General features: G+C 48.5%; 1 protein-coding gene across 2 annotated transcripts in view; it reads left to right on the top strand.

The window, feature by feature from the left end:
• GALNT18 (polypeptide N-acetylgalactosaminyltransferase 18) overlaps positions 1 to 14,643 on the top strand; it is a 346,810-nt gene that overhangs the window by 277,849 nt on the left and 54,318 nt on the right. For both annotated transcript variants that reach the window (XM_061201464.1, XM_061201465.1), the window contains exon 7: positions 10,857 to 11,042. In XM_061201464.1, the coding sequence (XP_061057447.1) occupies positions 10,857 to 11,042 (186 nt within the window). The remainder of the gene's footprint in view (positions 1 to 10,856; positions 11,043 to 14,643) is intronic.

Below are 14,643 nucleotides of genomic sequence, written 5' to 3'. Positions count from 1 at the left end.
CAGAATGTGGTGTTTCCTCCTGCCCTGAAAAGTTCTTATTACAGCAGTGGTGAATCTTATCATCAATGGAATCTTACACTGATAATAGTTATACCTCACACTTAGTGGGCTCTAAACTTGGGCTAGGTGTTGAAATTCTCTCATTTGATCCTCACAACTACTTTTGCAGTGTGTCATTTTTGTCTCCATTTCGGAGACAAGAAAACTGAATATTAGTAAGTGAAATGAAATGTCTGAAGTCACCGATCCAGCAAATGGGAAATGTAGGATTTGACAGCAAGACTGTTTAACCCCTGTTCTCTGACCAAAATGTCCTCTTGTCTCTCAAGAGGCAGAGGTCTTGGAAACATTTCCTACTGTGCTTCTATATTATCATGTGACCTTGAACCTCAGGTGGGAGATGAAAGGTAATCTGTTAGGTCCCCTGCAGTTCTGCTATACTGCAATGCTGATCTCTTTTGTAAATCCCATTTTTAAAGTGAGTTTGCTGTAGGTACCTATCAGAGATGAAACCCAAGCTGACAGTTCATTTTGATGTGTATGAAAAGGGCAAATCTCTTTAAGTGAAGACCCAGCACACTAGCTCTCTTAATCTGAATTCCAGTGGAGTAAGAAGAAAACTCTTCAGAACAAATACTTCTGAGTGAGAAAATGTTCAGCATCTCAGATTCATTTTATCATCTGAATGATAACCTCGAGCGTTCCTCTGAGCCGAATGTGGGTGTGATGCTTGGGCCAGACACACAGCTTTTCCTCTAATGTTTGCACCCAGGGTCTGCCAAACTTCCCCACCATTGACACATGGGTCACCTGTCATCTGGCTCCACTGTGCTGGGAGGTGACAGATTGTATTATACTTTCCTCTAGTGATTCTGATTGCCCTGCATTTCAGAAAGTACCCTCCTAACTTATCCTCCTGGCTTATCCTTTGGACCAGTGTCACCCTTTTGGTGTGTGTGTGGGAGGGGCATCTGGTATGGACAGTCAATTTGAATTTGATTGGAACATGCTAACGAGCCATTCATATGGGGAGTAGGGGTTGTTTCTGATTAGATTAAGCTTCTGAGAGAGGAAAGAAACAGCCGCTGATTAAAGACATAAAAAAGGAAACACATTAAATGAGTCAGTGGTTCATCTTCATATAGCAAAGTATAAATTAAACATAGTCCTGGGGATCAGCTCTGAATAGCAGCTGGGTAGAGCGAGCTTTTCTGAATACATCCACAGGAGAAGGCGCTCACAGCAATTCAGAGGGGCTTAACCCACCAGAGAGGGCTCTGAGAACTCCTGAGTAAATGGATGGGCTGAGTTATCTGATAAAAATGACTCTCACACTAGGGACGGGAAGGGTTTTATTTGGATTTCAGAAAATTGTTCCCTGAGTCCCTGTGACATTCAAGCTCATTATTATTCTCTAACAGCATCAGTGATGGTAATGGGGCCAGAGATCTTAGTTCAAAACAAAAGATGCAATTAGAGTAGAGAGCACACGTGTCAATGGGACCCTGATTTGGAACGTGGCCAATACTTCTGTCTCAGAGCTTGGGGCTTCTGTAGTTTTGGTTCTATAGAAACGCCTGGGCTGGAACTAGCCTTCTCAGCTTCATGCAGGGGGAAGCTGTGAGGGTCAGCCCTGCTAGACTGTGTCACCTGACCAGGGCTGGCGACGTGGCTGCAGCCCCGCCTCCCCTGGCTCACACTAGGATCTGTGAAGCTGCCATGGGGCTGCTACCTGTGGCTGTCGGAGGAACCCTGAGTCATGCATGGTCTCCAAGCCCCTGGCTTCTCCCCTTCCAGCCTGCTGGCTTCTCCCTTGGTTTTCTTACTGCTGCTCTGGTTCTGAACTGGAACCAGACTCTCCCCTACAGCCTGTTTTGCAGGAGTCCTAATACCTGCCTACCCCTGGCAGTGCCCTCTCTCCCCCCTGGGGACTAAACCTCCTCTCTGTATCTTCAGTCCCTAGTGGGGACCTGCTCTGAATGGACTCATCATCTGGACCTGGACAATCTCTCCCCATGCCTGGAAACTTCTGCTGCAAAGTCTCACCCAATAGATTGAACCCCTGGTTATCCATGCTGCAGGGCCCAAGCTTCTCTGGTCACTTTGCCTCTCCACATGCTGGCAGCTTGTATGAATCAGGGAAATGATCACAGTCTGCAACAGCAACCCCCAAACCCCAAAGGCTGAACCCAGGACAAGTTTATTTCTCACTCATTTCACAGTCCTCTAAATGTTGGGGGGCTCTCCTGGGCAGCTCTTCTCCAAGTGGTAACTGAGGACTCAGGTTGCTTTTCTTGGGGGTTCCCTGTGTTTGAACTTCAAGGTCATCTTGGCATAAACATCCAGCGGATTGGGAGGAGAAGCGGTAGAAGTGTTCATGGGTTTCCCACACTGGATACTTACCCACCTGGGCCTGAAAGTGACAGCCGTAATTTCCTCTCTTATTTCATTGGCCTGAGCTGCTCACACAATCCCTCCCGACTTCAAAGGAGGCTGGGAGATGTAGAGGAACACAGATATTCGTAAGCAATAGCAGTCAGACACATTCTTGGAGACCACCCTTCTCCTGGCTCCACTTCCCCAACCCCAGGTAGGACCAGGCCTGTCTTCTTCCTTTTCTTCCATTCTGTCTTGAGTCCACCCCAGCCTGCATTTGGACAATAGTAATCAGGGCTGTTGTCTGCTATGAGTTTTAAGGTAACCATGTATAAGTTCACCTTGTTTGGAACCACTGAAATAGGGCTTCTAATCTCAATGACCACGTGTTTGCTAAGCGATCCTCCTGGAATTTCCCATAAGGAAATGAACTTTCATGGTCCCAATCTTTAGAGTCAGAGCATTAGGGTCCGAGGAAAGCTGGGGCCCCTGTCTATGATGGGCTGGTTTGCTGAGCTTGGCACCATGGCTGCCCCTGGGTTTCCTATAGGTAAACAGCTATTTCAGCAAATCTCAAGTCCCTGCAAAACAGCCTTTTAACTTTTTCTTCATGAAAAGTTTGCAGACATTCCAGCCCAGCTGGTCTCATCTTGGATTCCGGCCAGATGAATCCTCCTGCTGCCTTCTGATAGTTAGGAAGGATCCCTTTCAAACAGGGAAGCTGCTTCAAGGGCTTCTTATGGCTGACCCAAAATCAGACCCCTTCAGGGACACCTTCCAAGAAAAAGCATCATTTTTTTTTTTTTCCCGAGCAGCAATTCTGTCCAAAAGACCTTTTGGCAGTGTTTTATTGTAAGAATAGGGCTTGGGAAACTGGATCCCCAGGGAGTGTTTTTCTTTGGAGTCTGATGGAAGAATAAGCATTGTCAGACTTTAAAAAATGTTTCCTTATACTTGAAAATAATGAAATATCTGCCTTTGGAAAGCTGGGAGAGCACCAAGGAAAGTGCACAGGGGATGACTCAGAACTAAGGCTCAACTCTCAATCCTTCATTCATGCAATTTATCGAGTATCTATCATGTGCCAGGCCCTGTTCAGGCTCTTGAGATTCCTTAAGGAGAGCAAGGTGGCCATGAGTCTTCTCTCACAGGCTGGTGTTTTGGGCCCATAAATAGGAAAAAAGCTCCATCTCACTGGTACTCAGGGAAATGCAAATTAAAACTACAGTGAGAATGAATTTCACACCCATCTATGAATGATGCCAAATGTTGGCAAGATTATAAAGCAACATGAGTGCTCATCTGTTCTGGTGGGACTGGAACATGGGATTCTCACTTTGGAAGAGTTTCACTCTCCCTGGGAGAGTTGAATGTGTGTTATAACCTATGGCTCAGAAATTCCACTATGTGTAGATACACAGACAGGTGCTCTCTCTTGGGTGCCAAGAGACATGTATAAGAATATTCGAAGGACCACTATTCATAATCCTGAAAACAACCAGACTGTGGACCACCAGGAGAATGCATAAATAAATGTCTGTACATTTATACAGTGGAACACAATGGTGATGAAAATAAATGAAGCAAGAAGCAAGTTGAAGAATGCAGACAATATACTTCCATTTATACAGCATTTAAAACCAGGTAAAACTAAGTACGTAGTTGAGCTTGATGGCAAGGAAATTATTAACAAGATTCAGGATAATGGGTTACCTTTGTGGGTAAGGAGGAGCACACAGAGATTTCTAAGTTGCTGCCAGTACTGTTTCTTAAGTGGGTGGTAGGTAAACAGTTGTCCCTTGTGTTATGTGTCTTTAAACTGTACATATACAATGTACACAGGCACACAGCTGGAGGAGGTATAGGTGACATGGGAATGCAGAGCAGAGGCATTTAACCAAATTCAGGGCAGACAGGGTAAGTAGGTAGGAATTAGCCAGGCAAATAAATATATGTGATAGGGGGAAGAGGCTGACAGCCTCTGGCTTTTGACTTAGCTTTGCCCAGGTTTGACCTCTCTTTCCTTCTCATTCCCATGCACGGCTGCTACTAGAGTGAGACGCATGCGGTGTCTAGGTGATGCCCTAGGCAGTGTTTTTGTTTGCCTGCATTTCTGACCCTACAGCCACTCTGCAAACACGTTGCTGGTCTTCTGCCAGCCATTCTCAGGCCTCAGCCTCCATCTTCCTCGTCTTCCTCCCGCCAGCCTGCCTGGGTTGGCTTTCGACTCTTATCTCAGCATTTCACAGCCAAATTAGGCGAGACAGCTACACATAAAAAGGTAATTAACAACATGAGCCAAGAAATAAGGACCACTTGAGTGGTGCAAATCGTGTTTCAGGACTTTGGAGGAACAGGGCCAGGCTGGCTTTGGATGGACGGAGAGCAGGAAGGAGGATGTCTGGGCTAAGGGAACAGTGGGAACATTTTGCCAAGAGAGAAGAGCTTATTAAATGTCATAAGGAGATAAAAGCTGGACAGGATTTGGGATCTTATCCTGTGGTCTGTGGTTATGAAGTACAAGACTAAGGTGCCACTGCCCCCCAATCACTTACCCTCGGTAGATATTACTAATAAATGGTGGCATGCTTTTCCACTGAGCCCAGACAGAGCCTCAGAATCCTTCTTAACCCAGTGCTTCAGAAGGACATTAACCAGTGAATGGATTTAACATGGGAGTGTTATCTGCTATTCCTACCAAAGACTACAGAGTGAGCACCAGACTCTGAGTAGGAGAAATGGTCACACTGTATCCTGATGTCTTGCCTCCAGTGTCTCCCTATTTTATAACTCCCAATTCACAACTCTACCGGTTGTCTCAAATACTGGGTAATATTTGAGGTATTGGCAAGAACGCTTAGAACCACAGAATGCAAAAAGTATAAGGTATCTAACATGTCACTGAGTCCAGCTCCTCCATTTGGCAGCTGGGAGAAACTGAGGCTTGGGAAGGAAACAGGTCTATTTATGTAAGTGGCCAACATAGGACATAAACTCAGTCTTCTGACCCTGACCTTGTACCAGCAGCTCCCAGTCCTAGGAAGGGAAGGGAACCTGATCCTTCCTAAGAACCTACTAGATGCCTATCTTTGCTAGAGGGAGCTTTTCATACAGCATCTCTTTTAAACCTGCCAGTTGCCCCAATAAAATGGCAACTGACGTCCAAGAACAGGTCCAAGTCAAAGGCTAATGTGTGACAGAGGCAGGATTCACACTCTATCTACCAGCCCCCAAGACCTGCGTGCTTTCTTGTAGTTCCTAGATGGATGCACCAAGTTTTTTCAGAAACAATCACAGGATTAGGGCTCCCTGGGGAGGGCTGTTGGTGAGTGTGACTCGCTCTTCTGTTTACAACAGTTCAGGTTCTCGGTCACGTCTGCGGGCAGCCCAGCAGCTCCTCCGTGGGCGTCTGGAAGCGTTGGCTAGGTGGGGGGCTTTCTCTACAGTGAGTTCATGGTCCCATAAGATGAAACCGCCTGCAGTCGCCCAGGTTCATTTGATAACTTCCCGAGTTTTATAACGGTAATTCAAGCTCTGCAGCCAAAATAACTCTTCTCGTTTGTAGCAGCATGCACTTAAATGTCAGAGCTTTGCTGAAAAACCACTTGGGTTTGAAGGAAGTCATCGTGTTCAGTAAAATCTGGCACATTTTATGTTTATGGCCTTTATTAGAGGAGCCAGCTAAGCGAGTTAAGCCGCCTCTCTGTATGGTGAGTGAAAGCCCAGGGCTCTGGGATTGCTGGAATCACTCATTCAGATCACGGTTATTGAACATGTCCTGAGTTCCTGGTGCTGGTATATGCAACGTGCTCCTTGTCTTCCTGGAGCTTATACTTTAGCAGGGCAATGGAGGTGGAGGGCAGACATTGAACGAAGAAATACGTAAATAGAAGTATTGTGAATAAGCATTATTAAGAAAAAGGGTGGAGTGCTAAAAGTATTCAGAGGGAATCTAATTTAGACTGGGTAGGTGAAAGAAGGTAAGATTTGAGCTGGGTAACGAGTGGGGGATTTATTCCAGAAAGATGGAATAGCAGGTGAAAAGGCACAGAGACAGGAAAAAAAATTGGTGTGGTCAAGAAACATGTTGCCCAGTGCCCATCCAGAAGCCACAAGGTCCAGCCTTGGGCTGACGTGCCACCAGGCGTCCCCAGTGCCTGTAAGACTAGCACACGCCTCACTTGTTATGAGCCTGGGTCACAAGTGTGCTAGGTAAAAATTAAGTTCTACCTTGGTAGTGGCTTCCTGTGCCCTGCGACCTCATCTGCCTTCTTGGTTGCTGACCCTTGGTCTTCATTTCTCAGCCACCCCTTTGGTACCCAACCCTTGCCCTTCCTCCTCTTGGCATCTCCACCCCCTAGAACTTGCAATGCTAAGCCATCATTCTGTCCCACATCTTTGCCCTCCCTCCAGCGGCCCTGCTTCTCTGGCACAATGCCTCCCGTCTATAGCCTCTATCTGGTTTGGGTCTTGCCACATCATGCCAGCTAAGACCTGTGTTCCAGGCCTGGATCCCTTTTACTTCCTCATCCTCCCAAACCTCCATGGAAGCTTCATGATGTCATCTTTCATGAGGTCCAAATGCCAGTGATTTTCTTTCCTATCCTTTGTCTGCCATCCACGAGAGGGTCTCTGAGATCAGCTGTGGGTAAGACTTCTGAGATTCTCTCTGGAGCAAGCCATTGGTCAGCGGAGCTACTCGTCGTGTGGGGATCGTGGAGCACAGGCTCTCTCTTGTTTATTTCAGGGTCATTGGGCAGGGTCCAGAAGTGGAGGGGCAAACACGCCAAATACACATCTTCTGCTCCAACCAGAAGCTGCCAGGAACCCAAAGGCTATATCCAAGGCAGATGCTCACAATAGATGAGTTTCTTTTCACAGAAGAGAGGAGAGCGGAGACAACCTCTAGGTGAACAGGTGCTTCCAGTCTCTGGAGAGGAGCCTCTCCCTGCTGGGCCCGGCACTCTGGAGGGCAGCACGTCTGTTGTCTGCTGGGCTTCAGCCAGACACGTGACTCCTCTGCAATCATTTGTCCCCTGAAGGTGGCTGTACAGGAGAAGCCAATAGCAGCAATCATAATGGTTATTATAAAATACTCAATAATAACAAGTGCAGGCTAAAGGCTTACAATATTCTGAGCACTATGACAGGGGCTTCCAGAGCCCACAGCTCAGTGTAGCAATCGCTGTAATTTGAGTTTCACAGACGGGATGTTAAGTACCCCAGAGTTGCCGCTCAGCCAGCACATGGTGGGGCCAGAATAGACCTAGATGTCCTGATCCCACTTCGACTGCCATGCATACAGAACTCACCCGGAGGCAGGCTCAGGGTCAAACACCTACCTGCACTCCATCTCCTTCTTCTACCGGGCGAAATTGAGACTTGGGAGGAGAAATATCCTGCCAAAGGTGACACAGCAGCAGGTGGCAGAGGTAAAAATTGGAATCCAATTCTCGCTGGCTCCAAAGCCGTGCTTTTACAAACTATGTGCTACTCCCACCCAGCCCAGCCACCCCACCTCTGCTGGAAACCCGTGATCTGTTCTAGGCACCATTTAGCACATGTCTAATGGAGAATATGGTGAAGAGCTTGGAGAACATTTTGAAAGAGGGAAGGAGATTAGTAAACCAGCAGGTACCAGAGTGTCATGGTCAGGAAAGACGGGGCTGGGACCACAGAGCATGACAGGCTCACCTAGCTGAAGGGGATACAGAACTGTGACGCTGAACTGACACCCCAAGGATGTCAGGTGAAGCAGGACGGGGTGGGTATGCAATTGTATGTGCAGAAATCCAGAGGTGAGAGGAAACCCAGCATGCTGGAGGAAGTAAAAACTGTCAGCATGACTGCAGCACGGAGTATGTTGGTAAGCAAGCACGAGGCTGGAGGGGTGGGCAGGGGCCAGGCCCCTGGAGCCTCAGGGGCTGTGCTGGGGAGGGCGCCGTGCAGGCGGGACGGGATCCAATGTACACCTTCAAAAGATCACTCTGGTTGCTGGGTGGAGAAGAGACTGGAGGAGGAAGGCAGGAGGGAGGGCAGTTGTTTGGAGGCTGTTGCAGAGTCCAGATGGGACATGGCAGCGGTCTGGATGAGGGCGGAGGCTACAGGATGGGGAAAGGGGAGTGGCTTCAAGAGGTCAGCAGTGAATTCACATGGCTCCTTTCACTGTGCAGCTAAGGGCAGAATGGGAGGTGCTGCCACCACCCTTCTGATTAGAACCACGGCAGATGCTCCCACTCTAAGATGAAATGGCGACTGACTCTTTGAGAGACAGGTCTTGGAATAAAAGAGCTTTGCTACAAATCATGTACTGTGTTGGGTCGCTGAAATATGTCAATTAGTAGCCTCCGTTCCAGTGGCACAAAGAATAATTACCCTGACCCCGTGTGTTATCAGTAACATATTCACAGTATTCACAGGCTTTCCTTGAAAATCTGAGCAAAGTGAATTGGAAATCAGCACAGTCCCCAGAATATACGGGTCATGGACATAAAGGTACACACCCCAGAGCCTTCCATGGCTTCCTTTCCTGATCCTCGGAACCACCCCTGGTTGTGGAAACTTCCTTCAAAGCATGGTCACCTGGGGAAGCACTGGCTCTTCCTTGAGCTTCGGTTGGGCTCAGACTCATCCTCTTGCCTTCGTACCAGCTGTGTGGTCTTGGGCAAGGGACAGCCTTGGTCTCAGTTTCCTCGTTTGGCATTGGAGACAATAACCACTACCTCACAGGGTTATTCTGAAGATTCTGCTCTGTATCATTTGTTCAGTAATAGCTGAGGCTGAGTGAGCGCTAATTATGTGCCAGGCATCTTTCTAAGCACTTGGTATATGAGCACTTTAATCCCCTCAGCAACCTCTTGAGATGGGAACTGTTGGGATCCCCATTGGAGATGAGGAAACTGAGGCACACTGAGATCAAGTGAATAACCCAAGGTCACACAGCTACTATGTGTGATTTGTGCCGGTGCCTGGCACATAGTGGATGCTCAGTGGGGATGCTTGTTTCCTTTCCATTGGCCCTAAATATTAATAATATACTAAATGCAAGACAAGCTTAGTCCGTCCATTGCCTTCCAACTTCCAACAGGACCAACTGGTGTGAAATAGCCTGGTGGAAGAGAAGACATTCTCTTCCTAACTAGCACGGTGGGGGAGGGGAATTAAGCTAAATTTGAAGCTGACCTTACCTTGGAGGAAGACCTACGGTTGTCGATGAGTACACGTTATAAACGCAAATATCATCCGCCAAATTGTCCAGTTGACAATACCTAATAAGTGACCACCGCTGTCCACCAAGAGATCTTGATTGCTTTCCACCAAAAGCCTCACTCATCCTCTCTGACCAGGTATTTCAGATTCATCCCACTTTACTAAGCACCAACCATCTACTGACTGATTGTCTGGTTAGGCATCAATCATTTATATATTTATTCAACAAGTACTTACAAGGTAGCTATATGTACCAGGCCTTGTGTTCTGTGCTGGAGATGAGAAACGAATGAGATATGGGTTCTGCCCTCCAGCAACACAGAGTGAGGGGGAGGCTGACCTATTAGCAGGTAAGTTGTGGTATCAAGAGCTTTGAGGGCCAGAGGAGGAAGCTCTGCCCCAAGAATTAAGCAAAGACCCCACAGTAGTGTGGCTGGGTGGCCAAGATCTTGATTGAGAGATGATATTTTTTTCAGCTGGAGAAGGAGTAGGGAGGGCACTCCAAAATTACAAATAGAATGGGCAAAGGCCTAAAGACGCAAAAGGATGTGCACGTTCCGGAACATTGAACTTCCAGAGTGGCTGGAATGATTGTGGCAAGGGCTCCAAGACACTGTCCCTCGACGCTCAGGTTACAAGGTCATTTTTCTTTATTTTTCAAAATCAAATTGCATCCTGTTCAAGCTCCTACTCACCAAGGTCAGGGAGAAGTTTCATACTATTCCCTTCTTTATTAGCCCCCTCTCCCTTGGGTTCTGACAGAACTCAGAGCCCAGGAAAGATGGAGCCGGAGCAGGGCACCTGGCTCTCCCTGTGGAGATCACTCATCCGTATCCAGGCCCAGGTGGTCCATCTTAAGGTGATGTCTCTGTTGGGAGGCTCTGCTGGTCCCTCAATGTCAAGCACTGCTGCAGAGACCATTATCAAGGATTTTGTTAACTTCTCCCCCGGGGCAAGGAGAACCCAGATCGCTGGTCACAAAACGTCTAGTCTCTTCTTTGGGGGAGGGAGGGTGGAAGGACTGGAGAGGGAGGGTGCATTAATTCTTTGCTGGTAAATCCACAGCAACTGGAAACAAGACACAAATTAATGACTCAATAACCTTCCTGTTCTAGGAGTAGAAATAAGGTACAGCTCGCTCCCTTTGCAGACAGGAGAGTAAGGTGAGGAGCGCTGGATGTGTCTGAGCTCGCGTTCATGGTCACCTGTGGTCTGGGTTCCAGGCTCAGGGTCAGGTCTGGGCACTGACGCATGGCCCGTGTCTTCCGCAGGTGTGGCAGTGTGGCGGGAGCGTAGAGGTCCTGCCCTGCTCGCGGATTGCCCACATTGAGCGAGCCCACAAGCCCTACACCGAGGACCTCACCGCCCATGTGCGCAGGAACGCCCTCAGGGTGGCTGAAGTCTGGATGGACGAATTTAAAAGCCATGTGTACATGGCATGGAACATACCCCAAGAGGTAGGAAGCCCCCGTGGGGGTGGGTTTCTTGGGGATTGTTGGGGAAAAAAAAAACAAACAAAACACACCTGAGATTCAACCCTTCTTCCCAGGGGACAGCCAGAGTCTTGTTTGCCATGCTGGAGTGAATTCTCAAACCCTAAGATACAAGACATTGAAGAAAAGGGGCTGACTATAGGGTGCTAAGGCATGTCTTACCCACCCCACCCCTGGTCACCTCCTTCTTGAAGGAGGGCTCCTTCCCTCCAGACAGCAGTGTCCTCATTCTATGTGAGAAAGTTGGACCAAGTGGCTCCAAGGTTCCAACATGCTCCCAGGTTCTCAGCTTCTCTGACAATAGCTATTTCATGGTCCTGGATGACAAATATCCCAGTAATTACCAAAATTCACAAAATGCACCTTAATTTCCCTGTAGACTGGATTCAAACTTCTCCATCAAATCTTTGACCAGACCAATAAGGAATATTCCTATGCCTTTGGGATTGCTTGAGCCACATGGATGGGGCTGGGCTACATTCCCACATTTTTTAGGCTACTTTTAACCCTCACCGAACCTCATCATTGCCTGCCACTGTCCTCTAGCCCTCTAGTCACCCACACTTAAGAAGTGTGAGAGAGAAAGCAGTGTTTCTTTGGTAGTTCTCTTCAGCCTTGCTGTGTGTCATATGGAAGTAACCTTGGACCGCTGGGTTGGGAGAACCCAACAGATGCCAGCCACGGGATCTCCACCTGCTTGCCAGCTGGTCTGCCTGGAGATCGTTGCGTTTTATGTGAAACGGAGCTGTTGACAGCATGACCTCTTGCTTTCCTCCCAAGGCCATGGCTTCCCCTCGTGAGTCCTTTAGAAAGCCTCCGCTCTCTCTTCCTAATAGGGCAATGATTGATCTTTGCTTAAAGTTTCCATATGAAGGTCTTCTTCCCCGATGTGTCCACCAAGCTAATGTTTTGCTCAGGCTGAGTGATTGAGAAGGTAGGCTGGGTCATGGGTGGGAGCTTTCAGGCAACCCCCTCACTACCACGACCAGGGGGAGGGGTCTTGGGCTGATTGCATCCTCCTACAATCAGTGAGATTTCAGCAGCTGGGAAGAAGAATGAAGAACCAAGCAGTACCAGCGAGAGTGCAGCCAGCCCTAATGAACCAGCCCCGAATGCAGCTCTGACAGTGGGAGTGTTTCTAGGGAAACGGTGGTGCCTTCTAGCCCCATCTGTGGCTGTGGGCGTTGGATCACAGCATTCTGGGCAGGATGCTGAGCCCTGCTGTGGGTGTCCTCTGATAGCAAAATGTTAAGCACACTTGGAAACTCCCCAGGAGCTCACCAGCGAAGCAGTGTGGATCCCCAGCTTCTGCAAAGGACTGGGATCCTGTCCATTACTGTTGTCCCCCTTCTCTCTGCACCCCAAAGCTGCAAACTTTGTAGCCCTCTCCCCCCGATTGCAGCTGCCAGATGTTGAAATAGCAAGTCCAAAGAATAGTAGAGAAGTGAGTGAGTAGAAGTAATTGGAAAATGATGAAACTCAGTGTCTGCCTGTGACTCCTAGAAAAGTTCAAACCAAGTCAAGTGGGTGGGGCTGGGGGGTAACACAAGAAAGGCAGATGAGGGGTGGAAATGTCCAGGATGAAGCCTTAGGACGAGAAGGAAGGGGTCAGCGTGTTTCCTCTTGACCCCCCCCCTGTTCGCTTCTATGTCCAGACTCCCTCTTCTGCCTCTTTCAGGCTTGTGGAAAGAGTCAACACTTTTCCACCTCCCGTCCACTTCTCAAGTCACATCCCAATACTACCTCGAAGCTGCTTTTGACAAAGTCATCATGGGCCTCCTAACTGCTGAATTTAATGGCTATTTTAAGTCTTTCGCTTACAGGATCCCACCTTTTCCTTGAAACTCTTCACTCCCTTAGCTCCAGGATTCCACACCCCAGAGCGTCCTCTTCTCTCCGACTGCCCCCAAGTCCTTGTGGGCAAGGCTTACTTCCAGTGGTGGCTTAAGTGCTCCCCAGGGGCCCGTCCTTGGCCACCTGCTCTCATTATACGCATCCCCAGGGTAATCCCATCTACTCTTGGGCTCTGCACCACCTATACATTGACGGCTTCCTAGTTACTCTCTCTAGCCTGACTTCTGCCTTTAGCTTCAGACTTTCAGCCACACATCTTCTCCTGGGTGTTCCCACAGGCCCTTCAGACTGAATCTGACTGCACTGCGTACATCTTTTTCCCCCTGACTCTGCTTCTGTTCTTATTCTCTGTCTAAAGTCATGGTACCACCATCTGACCAGACATGTGAGCTTAAACCTGAGGGTCTTCCTTTAATCGTCTTCCATTCCCAGTCCATCACCGAGCCCACCTTTCCATGCCTCTCACTTCTGAGTTCAGGCCTCGTCTCTTCCTCTGCAACAGCCTCTGGTTGGTTTCCTGGCTCAAGTCTTACCCCTCAAGTTCATACTCCCCACTGCCCAAAGTCATCTTTTTAAAAAACTCACAGCGACCATGTCCTTGTCCTACTTGAAATCTTTACACGACTCTCCGTGTGCACAAGATCAGGCATAAAGTCCGGTGTTAGACATGGATCTAAGCTTTCTCCTCCACCCACCTCTCCAGCCGCACTGCCCACCATCCTTGTTTTGGAGGCCCTGCAGACAGTGTGGGCTAGGGGAACTGCCCTGAGCTCCCCGTCCACACCAGGCTGTTTCTCATCTCGGTGTGTTGGCCCATTTCGTCCTCTCTGCTTGGAATTCCTCCCAAAACCGCTTCCCCAGCCTCCACCCTTACCAATTCTCCTCCATCGTTTTAGACTCAGCTCGGGCGACCTCTTCTCTAGAAGCCAGCCCCAGCTGGGGAGAAAGCCCCTTTTTGCCTGCGTGTCTCTGTCATTGCATCATCACCCTGTAAGAGAATGTTCCGTTGTCTGAAAGTCTCTCTCATTAGACCAGTGAGTCTCAAATCTGGCTGAACTTTAAAATCACTTGGCCTCCACCCCAGAGATTATGATTTAATTGGTTTGGAAGGGGACTTTTTTTTTTTTTAAGAAAGCTCTTTGGGGATTTTAATGTCCATCCAGGGCTGAGAACCACTACACTAGACCATGGGCTCTCTGAGGACAGATTTTATTATTCATATCTGTGTCACCAGGCCTAGCACAAGGTGGGGCACGTGGTCAGGGCTCAGTAAAACCTCACTAATTCTTGTTAACAAATGAATCTGCTGGCCATATGTGTGATCCCTTTTTCCCTTGGTCAGTGGCTCCTAAAAGCAGATCTACAGACCAACTGCATCAGAATCACTTGGAGACCTTTTAAAAAATACTGATTCTGGGTCTCATCCTCAGAGATTTTACTGAGGAGGTGTATAGTGGTACCAGAATCTGTAAAAAGCTCCCCAGGTGCTGGGTTGGGGAAACCAGGTTTGGGTGACACTAGTTTAGCTAATCCTGCTTATCTTTCCAAACTCACCCTTAGCATCACCTACTCCAGGAAGCCTTCCTTGACTGCTCTCCTCCCTTTCCCCTTCATCCTGGCTGCCCCACACCTGGGGATGGACTAAGGGCCCCTCTTCCACTGTCCCTCAGCACTCTCTGCTTCCCGCCATGCTTCACACTGTGTGCAGAGT

Source organism: Eubalaena glacialis, chromosome 10, assembly GCF_028564815.1.
Source record: "Eubalaena glacialis isolate mEubGla1 chromosome 10, mEubGla1.1.hap2.+ XY, whole genome shotgun sequence".
Taxonomy (NCBI): Eukaryota; Metazoa; Chordata; class Mammalia; order Artiodactyla; family Balaenidae; genus Eubalaena; species Eubalaena glacialis.
Note: the sequence above shows the minus strand (reverse complement) of the source record. Positions and strands in the feature narration are given on the sequence as shown.